Source organism: Sugiyamaella lignohabitans, chromosome B, assembly GCF_001640025.1.
Source record: "Sugiyamaella lignohabitans strain CBS 10342 chromosome B, complete sequence".
In the NCBI taxonomy this organism is placed as follows: domain Eukaryota; kingdom Fungi; phylum Ascomycota; class Dipodascomycetes; order Dipodascales; family Trichomonascaceae; genus Sugiyamaella; species Sugiyamaella lignohabitans.
The window spans coordinates 3,685,222-3,699,254 of record NC_031674.1 but is presented as its reverse complement, the minus strand read 5'-3'; the positions used below and the strand labels follow the sequence as shown (position 1 = coordinate 3,699,254).

The 14,033-nt window shown below is 40.2% G+C and overlaps 4 protein-coding genes and 1 non-coding gene across 5 annotated transcripts; 3 read left to right on the top strand and 2 right to left on the bottom strand.

The window, feature by feature from the left end:
* Window positions 1-313: 313 nt before the first annotated feature.
* MCH5 (Mch5p) lies at window positions 314-1,678 on the top strand (the record flags this gene model as incomplete). The annotated part of the gene is made up of 1 exon (XM_018880243.1): window positions 314-1,678. The coding sequence occupies one exon, from the start codon at window positions 314-316 to the stop codon at window positions 1,676-1,678; it is 1,365 nt and encodes a 454-aa protein (XP_018738081.1).
* A 344-nt stretch (window positions 1,679-2,022) lies between these two features.
* AWJ20_3237 lies at window positions 2,023-2,104 on the bottom strand (the record flags this gene model as incomplete). The annotated part of the gene is made up of 1 exon: window positions 2,023-2,104. It is a non-coding gene; the product is annotated as a tRNA-Leu (tRNA).
* A 3,605-nt stretch (window positions 2,105-5,709) lies between these two features.
* On the top strand, window positions 5,710-6,876 carry VMA5 (H(+)-transporting V1 sector ATPase subunit C; the record flags this gene model as incomplete). Its single annotated transcript, XM_018880242.1, has 1 exon — window positions 5,710-6,876. One exon carries the CDS (start codon window positions 5,710-5,712, stop codon window positions 6,874-6,876), a length of 1,167 nt encoding a protein of 388 aa, XP_018738080.1.
* Window positions 6,877-8,953: 2,077 nt separating this feature from the next.
* On the top strand, window positions 8,954-11,806 carry KIP1 (Kip1p; the record flags this gene model as incomplete). The annotated part of the gene is made up of 1 exon (XM_018880241.1): window positions 8,954-11,806. One exon carries the CDS (start codon window positions 8,954-8,956, stop codon window positions 11,804-11,806), a length of 2,853 nt encoding a protein of 950 aa, XP_018738079.1.
* Window positions 11,807-11,900: 94 nt separating this feature from the next.
* On the bottom strand, window positions 11,901-12,908 carry NEM1 (Nem1-Spo7 phosphatase catalytic subunit NEM1; the record flags this gene model as incomplete). Its single annotated transcript, XM_018880240.1, has 1 exon — window positions 11,901-12,908. The coding sequence occupies one exon, from the start codon at window positions 12,906-12,908 to the stop codon at window positions 11,901-11,903; it is 1,008 nt and encodes a 335-aa protein (XP_018738078.1).
* Between the last annotated feature and the right edge of the window lie 1,125 nt (window positions 12,909-14,033).

The window sequence follows — 14,033 nt, the reverse complement described above, 5'->3', positions numbered from 1 at the left end:
CCATTTTCTCAAATCGTAACCTACCGTTGTCTTAAAAAAAATGAGCAAAATCACATCCGAACAGCTATCCGAGTCCATGCTGTTGGTGGAAATTCTGAGTCATAAACCCCAGCCCATATCCGAGAATTTCGATCCGATATACTTACACTGAGGAGGAAGGAAGAACTTGCAGGCACGGATACCGATTCCGAACTCGAACCGAAGATAGACAATAAAAGTTCTGACAGTTATTTATTTAATTATTTAATGAGACGCATTGTGAGCCTTCGAGATCCAGATCAAGGACATTGAAGTTTTTCAAAATAGGAGAACAATGCAGGATTCTCTTTCGGTCTCGAGCCCTGTTATCGGTGAGAATAGTTATATTATGTCTAAGTCGAGCGAGGCAGAAGATACAGCACCGGTTTCCACAGATCTTGAGAAGCTCTCGTCTCCAGATACTAGCATTCCAAAAGGCCCAGCTGACGGGCCATCACCCCTTCCCCCAAATGGAGGGGTGATGGCCTGGCTGCAAGTATTAGGAGGATTTTTTGCATTATTCAATTCGTGGGGTATTGTTAACGCATTTGGTTCTTTCCAAGCCTACTACAGTACGGTATTACTCTCCAATGAAAGCCAGTCTGCTATTTCGTGGATTGGATCTATCCAAGGTTTTATTATTGTGGCATCGGGGTTATTTACAGGTCGTTTAGTCGACGCAGGTTATGCTCGATACATGACAATTGTTGGTGTTTTCTTAGTCGTATTCGGATTTATGATGACAAGTTTGAGTTATTCATATTACCAAGTACTTCTTGCTCAGGGTATTGCTGTCGGAATCGGTGCTAACTTGCTGTTCATTAGTGTTTTGTCAGTTGTACCTCAGTATTTCACCACTCGACGAGCTGCTGCACTCGGACTTGTAGTGAGCGGAAGTTCCCTTGGTGGAGTACTTTACCCTATTATTGTGGAGAGGCTACTCATTGAAGTTGGTTATCCATGGACCTGTAGAATTGTTGGATTTATTGCACTAGCTACTGGCTCAGTTACTTGTCTTGTCATGAAACCAAGAATCCCTGCAAGAAAGTCTGGTCCTTTAATTGATGTACCTTCTCTCACCGATGCCCCATTTATTGTTTTTAGTATTGGCAATTTTTTCGGTTATATCAGTATGTTTATACCCCTCTTTTTTATTCCTTCGTTTACTATTTATAAAGGACACAGCGAAGCCACTGGTATTTATATGTCTTCCGTCATCAATGCTGCTTCTGTGTTTGGAAGAACTGTGCCAAACTTTGTTGCAGATAAAATTGGCCCTTTTAACACACTTATTCCTGCTGTTGGGTGTGTTGTGATAATAACATTTTGTTGGATTGCTGTAGAATCATTGGGTGGAATTATTGCTTTCTGCATTTTCTACGGCTTCTTTTCAGGAGTTTTCATTTCATTGGCTGCTCCATGCATGGTTTCTCTAACCAAGAATCTCAATATTCTCGGAACAAGAATTGGCATGAGTTTTTTTATCACTTCATTCGGCCTTCTTTGCAGTGGACCAGTGGCCGGTGCTCTTCTAGATCGAAAAAACGGAGCTTACTTATATGCTCAAATTTATTGTGGTATTGCATCGATTCTTTCTTTTTCATGTTATATGATAGCTCGCTATCTTCTGAGGGGCACGCAGGTGAAAGTAAAGGTCTGAACGATGGGCATCTTCCAGAGAAAAAAAGATAAACTTGCATAATAATGATTGATACTAATATTAGTAAACATTTGTTGACACATGTCGCAAATGTTATCATTTCAGCGGTACACGAGCCATATATAAGCGAATGAACATAGCGATTATATTTCCCACTCCGCCTTAATTATTTTAATACGCTGTGAACAGAGAGAGTCACATTAATACTAATAAATTTTATTATCTTGGCTATATCCGGTTATATAACATTTGACAGTAAAGATAGGAGATGCAATTCTAGGAATGCTAACATCACATGGGGAACAAAAAACGATAATGGTAAAATTCACAGAAAGTAAAAAATATGACACCCGAGGGATTCGAACCCTCGCCTCCGAAGAGATCAGGACCTTAACCTGACGCCTTAGACCGCTCGGCCAGAGTGCCTATTACGGCAAAATTTAGGAAATATGTTACACGTGACCCATGCCGGAGGAAATTGACAAAATATAAACATTAGTTTTTTTTTTTTTTTTTTTTGACGACTAATTGTAATAGCTGTAAAAAGGCTACTAAAATAAATCATATCGGGTATAAAAATATCAAAGCATAGTTTCTATTGATCCAGTTGGCCTGAACTGTCATAAACTTGACCAACACCGTCTTCCCAGTACCTCCCTTAGCTTTAATATTGATTAATTATTATTATACCTCCCTTAGTCCCCCAGGGCACCCGGCTTAGTGGGCCCTAAGTTGTGAGTTAGAACCCGGCTTCCGGCATTATTTCATAATGTCAGCCACGAAGGGGGGTCGGACACCGCCACAGACAAGACCTGGTCAAGCAAATACCTTCGTACCACCCTGAGTTGCGCCCTACTATGTCGGTGGGTTTAGACATGGACGTTGCCAGCAAACCTACCCTAAGGACCCACGGGTCAACTGGGTCCAATCCCCAGTTCCCAAGGGGACTGGAAATGGTTCTCTCAGAGTAGAGCTTGCTAGCAATAGTTTTTTCCCAGTAGGCGCACAGATGAAAAATAGTAATCCAATTACCGAAAGGTTTTCCCGTTGCTCGTTGGGATATAACAGTTCCAATGGGGAATCCAAGTGACGTCAAAATGCGAAACCAAATCAACAAGACATTAATCAGCCTGAATCACAGGCCAATATGTGAACAGTCCTCCTGGAGATTTGTAATAGAATTGTATAGTACTTTAATAAAGATCTATTTTTTGTCCCCAGTATCTGGTAGCTTGAACCGTTTTCCCATGTACTCATTAAAATATCGTAAGTCATTTCGATATTTTAATGGGGAATCCAGTGGCGTCAAATATATCCAACTCGAAGTAGCCAAAGTAAACAGCCTGTAAACAGGTCAAAATGCGAGCAATCCTCCTGGTAACGTGTAAATGATGGGATTTGAAATTATTTGAATTGTATTAATTATGTATAGTATAGGACTTCAAACAAGATTTATTTACTCACTCATTCACCAGCAACGGACTTCCAATATGCTGAAATCTAACAGAGCCAAAGTAAACAGTCTCCAGTCAGGTAAATATAGAGTGCTCGTCCTGGTGGTACATAAATGATGAGATTTGACATTATTTTTTATTTAATTATGTATAGTTTGTGATTTCGAACAAGATTTATTGATTGATATATGACTTGGAAGATAATTTATTGTCATGTACTCTCATCCGGAATAGCCCTAAATTGGAGTACATAACAGAGCAACCCTACTAGATATATGAGACTGAGAATTTTTTGAACTGTATCAGTTATGTTTAGTGTTGGATTTGGAATCACTAGGTTATTACTTACTTCAAGAATGATATATTATTATTGTAGCCTTTGATACTATAGGATCAAGTACCCACTGCAAAGCTAATGGAAATAAGAATAGTCCTAGCAAATTTGGAAATTTGAAATTCTTCTAAACATGAACTAAATACATTATAGTACAGAGTGCTAAAATATTTACTGCTATTAGTTGATATGACCACCTGCATCCAATTCAAATATAAATTCTGTTCGAAGTTTTTAGTAAGACTGATTAGATTTTATAAACTTTAAATTCGATCACACCCAGCCACAATTTTCATATAAAATGCTGTGGTAAAAGTTTCTGCCGCTACTCCGTTACACGATTTCGCAGGGGGTTTGCTAAATAATTCTTCATAAAATGCTCGCCCTAAGAAATGGAAAGCATCTAACTCGTCAATTGAGTTTGCCAAGCTTGGTAGCCTAATACAGTTGATATCATTCTGAAACTTCAAGCAGTGAATTTTCTCTAGCTTTATTGAATAGGTAATTGTATATCAACGAAGCTGCACTGAACAACGCTCTACAGTTCAAATCCATTGGATTCAGTTTCCTATTTAAAAAGTTAACAGAGTTCCTAACGAAGCTCACCAAACTTATAATAAAAAATGGAAGACGAAGGCAAGAATTCATGTGAGCAGCATGAACAAGCATATTTATGTTTACTGAAACAGCAAAGTCAAGTAAAGCTATGCAAGCTATCATCGTTGAGGGAATGTTGCTATTCTATAACATCCAGAAGTGAAGGAATTGCTTGCCTAGTCCAAGGGAAATCTCCTGAAGAGAGAAGAAATCGAAGACAAAGGAGATTTTAGAGAGATCTCTTTGATGATGTTGCTGAGAACACTTTCCTCCGTCTAAAGTTTTAAGATGAAACTGAGCGGAATTGTGAGACGAGCGTACTTTACAATATCAACCATGTAACCACATAAATTTTGCGCCTTCAATAAGAATATAGCATTTGGGACATTTGGAAAGAATCAGCTAATGATAACTGATTGCCAGTACATAACGGACATACACATGAGAAGAAGAAAATAGAACTTCAACGTATGCGCTTTTTTTCTGAAGTTTTAAATATATTAGTGTAAGCCATTTTAATTTGATCTTCGCTTGTGATGTCCCTAAGTGCCACGAGCACAAAACTTAAATTGCTGGTTTCCTGTGATTCTCGCTTAAGTACGTAGCTATTCGGTTTACAAGAATGGTTAATCATACTGACTAAGAAGTCGAAAGCTATGCCACTTGAGATAACCATCTAGTATAGTAAAAGAATTGACCGCAAATACACAAGATATTCTAGTGACTTCGGCTACACTTAGATTGAGAGCCGGGGATGATTGTAGAACATTTATGTCTATATCCTCAAACTGCTCATACCGGCCATCCCAAGAATTTCGGAATTTATCAACATGAGAAACAAGGTAATTTGAGCATAGAGGCATAACCAACATCACTAGATGCTCTTTCAGCCATCTGGGATACAGCTAGGAAAATGTTGTAATTCTCCGCAATACCAGTGTATTTTTCAACGCTCGACATTGGCCAGACACTGTATGATATACAAAACAAAATTTATAAACCTTCTGACTGCAAGAGGGACAACATACGGTGACCATACCACCACTAGATACCTCATGACAGGCAGGACAGGTAGAACCAAATAATGGAGCCGATAATGTAAACAACGGTATCTTTACCGAAGTTTGATGTTATCTCACTCACCAGGTTTAAAGTTCCTTCCAGCAACAAATCCCCGGACATTTTCAGGTCCCTCTAAAGCTTCAATCCACTCGGAATACACGAGGCATATTTGGAATTCATTTTACAGTTTCGGGGCGAATAAGGTAGTTGATATTGTTTTGATCGTCATTGTTTTCAGGGGAACTTCATCTCATGCAGGGTTCACGACAGCACATGCACCACCCTTCCTACTGGCAAATATGTTACTGGTATACCCGCTGACCCATTATGTGATCTGAATCTTCTGGAATACTATTCAACATTTCACCATTCTGATTCATAACCTTATCCACGATTTGTAGTAAGACCAATCAATAAAAGAAAACTTCGGCACCAAACCACACTCAGGCACGTGACTATTGGATAAAGTTACCCTACCTATTGATGATGCCCAAGCGACAACCGCCTATTATCTCGCTCGTGCTCCTTAACTACGAACGCTCACCACAAAGCACGTCGAGAAACCAACAGCCAAGTGGTTGAAGATGTCCGAGCAACTTTTGTTGGTGTCGCTACCAAGCAGCGCAGCGCCTAGTGGAGGAGATCCCCAGACTCAATTGGATAAATGGCTGGCAGAAAATCTTACGATTCCCCACCAAGAGTTCGCTCATTTCGACATCCCTTCTTTTAAAATTGGGACATTGGATAACCTAGTCCAGCAATCTGAGGAATTGGCAAAATATGATGGCCAGTTAGAGTCCATTGCTAGTAAAGCTGCCGATATTATCAATTCTCTTTATGATTCGGAAAATCAAATTAAAGCAGCCAAAGTGATTGACAACAGATACACATCGGCTGACTACCTGAAGCACTTCCAATGGAATTCGAGTAAATATAGAGTTGATAAGTCAATTGGTGAGCTAGTAGATCTAATTACTAAGGAAGTATTCAGCCTGGACAACGATGTTAGAACCAGTTACAATTCATATTCAACAGCCAAGTCCAACCTTTCTGCAGTTGACCGCAAACAAACTGGTAACTTGTCAGTTCGCTCTCTTCATGACGTTGTAAAGAGAGAACACTTTGTTCTTGAAAGTGAGTATTTACGTACAGTTTTAGTAGCTGTTCCAAAGGCATCCACCAAAGAATTTCTTGCATCTTATGAAACTTTGGTTCCCATGGTTGTTCCCCGTAGTGCTGGAGTTATAGCTGAAGATTCTGAATATGTGCTTTACAATGTTACTTTATTCCAGAAATACGTCAGTCAATTTGTAGCAAAGCTTCGTGATCACAAATGGTCTCCTCGTGAATTCAAATATTCCGACACTTTAGTTGCTGATTTGCGAAAGGAACAAGCTGTTGCTTCTGAGACGGAACGTAAATTGTGGGGTGAAGTTGTACGTCTTTCTAAGGCTGCTTATGCTGATATTGTTAAAGGATGGGCTCATATTAAAGCATTGAGGGTGTTTGTTGAAAGTGTACTGAGATATGGCCTCCCCCCTAATTTCCTGACTAGTATTTTTGTTGTACCCTCTGGCCGTCTAGAGAAGATTGAGAAGATCTTGATTGAGAAGTTTGGATACTTAGGAGGTAATGCTTTTGAGAAGGACACCAGAGGACGATTGAAGGGAGATTCTGATCTACATGAATATGGAGCATTAGTAGAGGCTGATTATAAGCCATTTGTCTTGTATGTCTTGCCGGCCGTCTAATAATTGGACGCATTTTAATATATTGTTAGTTAATAGTATGGTGTATGGGCTCGAAATAAGTCTATAAGCGGGGCTTTTGGGCAGCACTCTAAAGCTTCGTGACCCTTCCCCGATAAAAGAATACTTCTGATAAGAATGCTACTTCAAAAGATTGTTTTCGTAGTTGCATCCTACTACCTACAATCTTCTGTCGAGAGAGGTATAAAACATGTCGAGGTTGAGAAAGGCAACCAAAAAATTACTGGATATGGATGGTGATGAAATTACTATTCCAGAGCAGCCAATTGATGAACAAGGTGAGTAATAAATTGAAAACAACAGGCTGATGTTGGCGACTAACTTTCAAATAGAACAGGAGAGACTCATTGGATCATTTGAATTGAAAGCCCTTCAACAGCAGGAAACATTTAGGGTGAGTAAGAATAAGTTAGATTTTGGAGAAGTTACTAACAGAAAAGGTTGCCTTTACTACGATGATCCTATTTCCAACGCCAATATTTATATTTCTTCCTTACTGTAAATACAATCCTCTGCTTTCACTGTTATCCCTGATTTCTATTATTTTGTCAGCATATTGTATCTACTATTTACCGGTGTCTAGAAGTCCAGCTACTCCTCTTACGAGGTATCTTCCCAGTGCCACTTTAGGATTGTCCATTATCATAGTTGCACAAGGATATCTGAAACATCGACCATGGCGAGGATTCGATTTTATCTGGACTTTACCGCTCATATCGGCCGTCACTCCCATCCTGTACAGATACTGGACTATTCAAACAGAGATAGGCATCCAAGACTTACGCAACGCTCAATACAAATTAAAAGGTGCATAAGACCTAGTGGGAACTGGAGACACAGATTACCGCATATTATGTAGCTGTTTTAAAAGATAGATTTTTCAGTTTGAATATGAACTTAAACTTAGCAGTAGCTTGCTTCTTGGGTTTCTTAATTTGTGAAAATGAAAGCGTAACTAGAAGATTTTCGGGCAATTCTTTGTAGAAACTGCAGGGACTTGCAGATCACTGTTATCATGCAGCTCGCAGCTCGCTACCATCGAACAAATGGACTGCAATATTACCCCGAGATGGATACTCGACTTCTATAATATATTGATAGACATAGATTGGATTCAGTTGATAGCTGATGATTTGTGTATAGGACTGCAATTCGACTTATGGCCTGGTACGACTGTCATTGATCAATTGTTGCGCTTAACAACGTAAATTTCTAGCTGGAAGCTTACTGTAGTTTTAGTTTAACCAGTGGAACTTGCTAAAGATGGGGGCTAATGACCGTCTCATTGTATTCCATTTTTATATTCTCTTTTTTCAGGACAACTGATTGCTTGATTAGCCGTTCGCACTATGTTCCTTACCGCATCCTTGAGCATTTAAAGACAAGGCCAGAAAGATATCCAGCTAGGAGTTTAATTTTGTGGCCATGGCTGCTTCAGCTTGCAGCGGAAACGCACAAGCCCGCTTGCAGTGTCACCAGCTAAGTTAAACGCGAGTCAACCCGAATGAGTCGTACATTACCCACTAAAAGAATATAATATTATCCCTGTAACATGCGAGACATCTAAATTGGCCTGTGTGGTAAACATGCTGTAAAATTAGTCCTGATCTCTACATTATATTCTCAAGACTTGACCCGCTAGGAATCTATGATGGACAGTTTCTGAAGACACTGTAAAAGACTTGAAATATACCCGTCTTTCTTTAAAACTACGATTGGGGATCAATTCAAAGTTGGTGGTATGTGCTCGGGCTCTAGTTGACGAACGCGTTTGTAAACAACGTCAAACTTAATTTTCTAACATAATTTCCAGGGGTTCTACTAAGTATTGTACTTTACTAGACGAGTTGAATCCATATTGTAAGCATTGAGGCACAGTTTGTGACGAGTGAATTATTGGCATTCTTCTATTATCCTATATTTAAGCAGTTCGCATACTCCGTCCACTGGGTCTCATTTCAGATTCAGACACTGTGTCTTGTTTTACAACCTAATTTTTCTTTGATGGAAAGTGCTCGAAAAAACTCGCGAATTTTATCCTCACAGTACTTAATTACCGATGTCGTCGATTCCTTCATGTGAGCGAACGCTGAGTCGAGCAAGTATGGCAAGTGACCCTGGAGGGTCTAATGGTGTACCCAGTCCCAGTACCAGCTCTGGCTCCAACAATATCAAGGTGATTGCCCGATTTCGGCCTGAAAACTCACTGGAGAAATCAGATCCGGACGCTATCAACATTGTTCAATTCTTGTCGGACTCAACCTGCAAGATTGAGACCAAAGATTTCAATGGTACATTTACTTTCGATAGGGTATTTAATATGGACTCAGCTCAGCAGCAGGTTTTCGACTATAGCTTAAGACCGACTGTTGAGGATATATTCAAAGGGTACAATGGAACCGTACTGGCATACGGCCAAACAGGGTCGGGAAAGTCATATACTATGATGGGTCCAAGTATAGACGATGGTAATTCCAGAGGTGCCATTCCAAGAATAGTGGACCTGATATTTGACACTATTCAAAACTCTTCGTCTGATATTGAGTATATGGTACGAGTCAGTTATATGGAAATATACATGGAGAAGATAAAAGATCTGTTAAACCCCACTAATGACAACTTACCGATTCATGAGGACAAAACAAGAGGTGTGTACGTCAAAGGATTAACGGAAGAATACGTTAGTTGCGCTAATGATGTGTATCAAGTCATGAGACAAGGATCGAGGATCAGATCTGTTGCTGCAACCAACATGAACCAGGAGAGTTCTCGGTCACATTCAATCTTCGTTATAGTTGTTTCGCAGAAGAATATTATCACTGGTTCTCAGAAAACGGGTCAAATGTTTTTAGTCGACCTTGCAGGTTCTGAGAAGGTAGGCAAAACTGGAGCGTCTGGCCAGACATTAGAAGAAGCCAAAAAGATAAATAAGTCTTTGTCGGCACTGGGCCTGGTCATAAATTCTCTGACCGATAGCAAATCATCACATATTCCATACAGGGACTCCAAATTGACCCGTATATTACAAGAATCTTTGGGAGGTAATTCTAGAACGTCACTAATAGTGAACTGTTCGCCATCTAGCTATAATGATGCAGAGACTTTGTCTACATTGCGATTTGGTGTACGTGCTAAGACTATCAAGAATAAGGCCAAGATCAATGCTGAACTTAGTCCAACAGAGCTCCGACAATTACTGCGACAATCCCAGACGACCCTAGAGTCTCGTGTTCGTTATGAGCAGAAATTGGAAGCCGAGTTACTTTTGTGGCGGTCGGGAACTTCTCCTTCCAAATCAGATTGGACTGACTTGCTACCCTACTCTGTGCCCCAATCTCCAAGAACTGGATCTTCCATGTCTTATCGTTCAAGCTCAACAGTTACTCCCTTGAGGAGAGGAGTAGCTGCTAGACCTGGTCACAGGTCTACAATGAGTAACGTTAGCACGCTCAATGACGTTAGTTATACAATACCTATGTCACCTACTCCCTCTGAATTTGGATTTGAAAACGAAAATGATAGCATGAATTTCCTGAATAGCGATACCCTTCAAGACCAATTAACCGAAAAAGATGCAATTATTGAGCAGCAAGAAGAGCTAATCAGCAAACTTAAAGAGACCGTTCAACAAGTCGAGGAATCACGTCAGCTAATACTAGAAATTGATAATCTTAAGTATGACAAGAAAGAATTGGAAATCAAAATATGTGCCTTGGAGGACGATAATAAAGACTTATCGACAAGGTTAGATGTAGCCATGAAGGAAGCACTAGAATTATCAATAAAGAATTCAGAAGTGGATGAGAAGAGTGCTCCTTCATCACCGAACTATGATACCAAGAGGCGAAAGAAAATGAGCGAACTGTTGGGAGACATGTATACTGATGAAGTCAGTATCAGCAACGCTAGTCTCTTGGAACTATTACAGCTATCAGAAGATTTACCAGAAAAATCCCGCATTCGCGCTATAAGGGTTCTCAACAATCTTTCAAAACAAATGGACAGTTCAGATCTGCCAGGGCCAGAGAGCTCAGCTACATTTCCAGTATCGCCCTCACCCTCCACATTATCTACATCCTCAACGAGAACATCTTCTGTCTCATTCACACCTGCAACATACATTATTGATCTCTTGAAGCAAGAGAATGAGCGATTTAGTAGCATTTTATCGACTCACTCAGAGACAAATGCCGATAGCCTTTATCAGGCCAAATTACAGTCACAGTTGGAGACTATTGAGCAACTGATGAGTAAGGTAGACGTGCTGAACAGAGAGAAGGCGGCCCTACAGTCTTCTGTAGAGGAATTAAATGACACAATACAGCTTCAGAAAACGAGTTCGGAGAAGACAGCTGCTTTACAAGCTCATATTGCACAGTTTGAAACGATGAAGGCATCGCTAATGACAGATCTACAAGACCGTTGTGAAAGAATTGTTGAACTTGAGATATCCCTTGATCAGGCTAGAGACCAGTATAACTTGGCGCTTCGAAATAGCAACAACAAGCAGCAGCAGAAGAAAATGGCATTGCTGCAACGGAACTTGGAACAGCTAACTAGAGTTCAAAGACAGCTTATTGAACAGAACGCCCAGCTAAAGAAGGAGGTAGTAATCGATGAGAAGCTGTTGGTTGTACGAAATGAGCGGATTGAAGCTTTGGAAGAGTCACTTCGCAAGTCGGAACAGATGGCGAGTGAAGATCGGGAATTATTCGCAAAGAATCTTGCTTTGTTACGAGAGCACTTATCAGATTTTAGGCCGAAACAAGAGGAGCTGTCGCATGTTGTCAATATAGTAAAGCCACTTCGAGGAGGAGGGGGACGAGGGGTAGCTACTGGCATAAATGATGGAAATGAAACACCTCCTAAAGAGGGCATTTGGACGCGGTTAAACCATTATGTAAATTCGTAAATAGCATAATGTGTATAGCAACTATTATTATTATTATTATTATTATTATTATTATTATGACTTTTAACTATATCAATAGTCGAAAAACTACAGTCTATTCAAAAGAAGCCTCGCCCATTTTTAGTGAAAGAACTGAACGAACATCAAGAGAATAGCGCAATGCATGAAGAAGCGGGATTAAATGCAACAAATTATGATCAGATGAATCGGATATCCATCCCTCGATACCAATGGCATTCTCATTCTGTTTTGAGTATGATATGGGCGAGTTATCGATAATGAAGACTTTGGACAGATCGGATTCAACTATTGACAGATCCTTCACATATCCTGAAGGTGTAGCAGTACATTCATTACGATATAGTCTTCGAGAAAAATACTTTCTCTCCTGTTCCAACCAATCAATCATAGGATCTGCGTAGGCAGGAACGGAGGCAGTAAAGACAACTAAATGAAACCACTCTGATACGCACTTTAAAAAATAATCGCAGTATGGTCTTTTTCGCACATAATAAAGTGTTGCCACCTGATTGTCTAACTTAACCTCGACCATTTGACCAGTGCTGAAATTACTGCCTTGCGAGAGCGAATGGATCAGGGTCTCATCCAAATCCAATACTAACGTTTTTGGAGGCGGTCGCTTCATGAGAAGGGGCCTTGGTGGTGATAAATAGCGAGTAGATTGAGATAGGGATGATGATAAATGCGAATGTTGGTGTTGCCCTTTCGTATAGGGACTTTGTAGACCTCTACCGGCAACCAGTTTCTCTTGAGATACCGCAGTCGATGGCACTGGCTTCCTCTTGAAATATGCAAATGGATTGAGGAAACTGGCCAGAAAGAATATAAATGAAATAAGTTTTGAAATGCTCTTAATGATCAATGGAGGGAATAAATATGATGAAATGAGGCTACCATGCCCACTAGTTGCCGAGGCTTTGACAGTTATGTCTTGTTTCTCGTTCTCTAGTAAGGGCTCCTCTTCATCGATAGAAAAGTCAATGGGAGGCGTATATCGAGAACTGATTTCTACAACATCTTCGTTCTGCTCTTGGCCGAATACCCTGTCGACTCGCGACGATAGGTATTTTAACGAATTCATCGGAAGGACATTCGCGATAACTTTACCTAGTAGCAGATGGCCAGGATATAGACTTGACTTAGTCCTCTATCAATAATGCTAGTCAAGCTCTAGATATTAATAGTCTGGAAGAGGGGCAATACGAAACACATGGGATACCAAAGAATCCACCTTGGAGAGGGCTGCCCTGTTAACACCAATAGACTGTGAATGAATCTAGCTTGCTGTTGAGCCACTGTATGTTAAAACAGTTGTATACCTTCGAAGGCCCTTTTCTTGTCGAGACTTGAAGGATAGAGAATTAACGAGTATAAGTTATTATGCGATGCTCGGTCGACGAGGCTGTGGAGGGAAGTATCTGTTCGGCAAAAGCAATATGTAGCAAACACAGTAAGTGATCCCAATGAGGTGAGCAACAAAAGAGGGCGCAAAAAAGGAAGCTAGAGCGAAATCTGAGAACTTAATATTAAGAAGTTAAATATTCGATAGATCTAAGCGACATGCACCGATTTTTAGAACACTTCGCTCAACCAACTTTCCATAGGAATATCCGTAAGTTCCATGTCTAGTTTCACATGCCCAGCCAGCTCCCTGCACATGTCAGAAAGTTGGGCATTTTCGTTGAGATGTGTTGAGATCGCTAATGCATATGGGTAAGGATCATGTAGAGAAACAGGAAGTCGAAGAATAACCATTTACATAGTCAGAGTTTGAGACACGATATTTTTACTAGTGTCAGTGGAGTTAAAATATCTTCCGTAAGTTATTTTGGAGTCACTATCAGATTTCCATTCCGTTTTTTTGTTTTCGGGAGCAATTTCTTGGATTGGGCTTGTTTTACTTTTTATTACACCTTGCTCGGCTGCTTGCCATATTGAGACATCCTGTCTTGTTAGTATCTGCACAGGCCAACGGGGCCCTAACCGACATCAACATTCTCGCGTGTTTAACAGGAGGAATATTGTATGATTGACAGTACTCACAGTTTCTAGAGTCAAAGATTTCTGTAACGGAGAGAACAGCGGGATTATCTGCTGAAACGAAACGAATAGACCAGACACGAAGAACATGGGCACAAACCTTTTCAGACTAGATTCTACCAGGCAAGTCATGGCGTAATCAGCGAGATCGATCATTGTTGTCAAA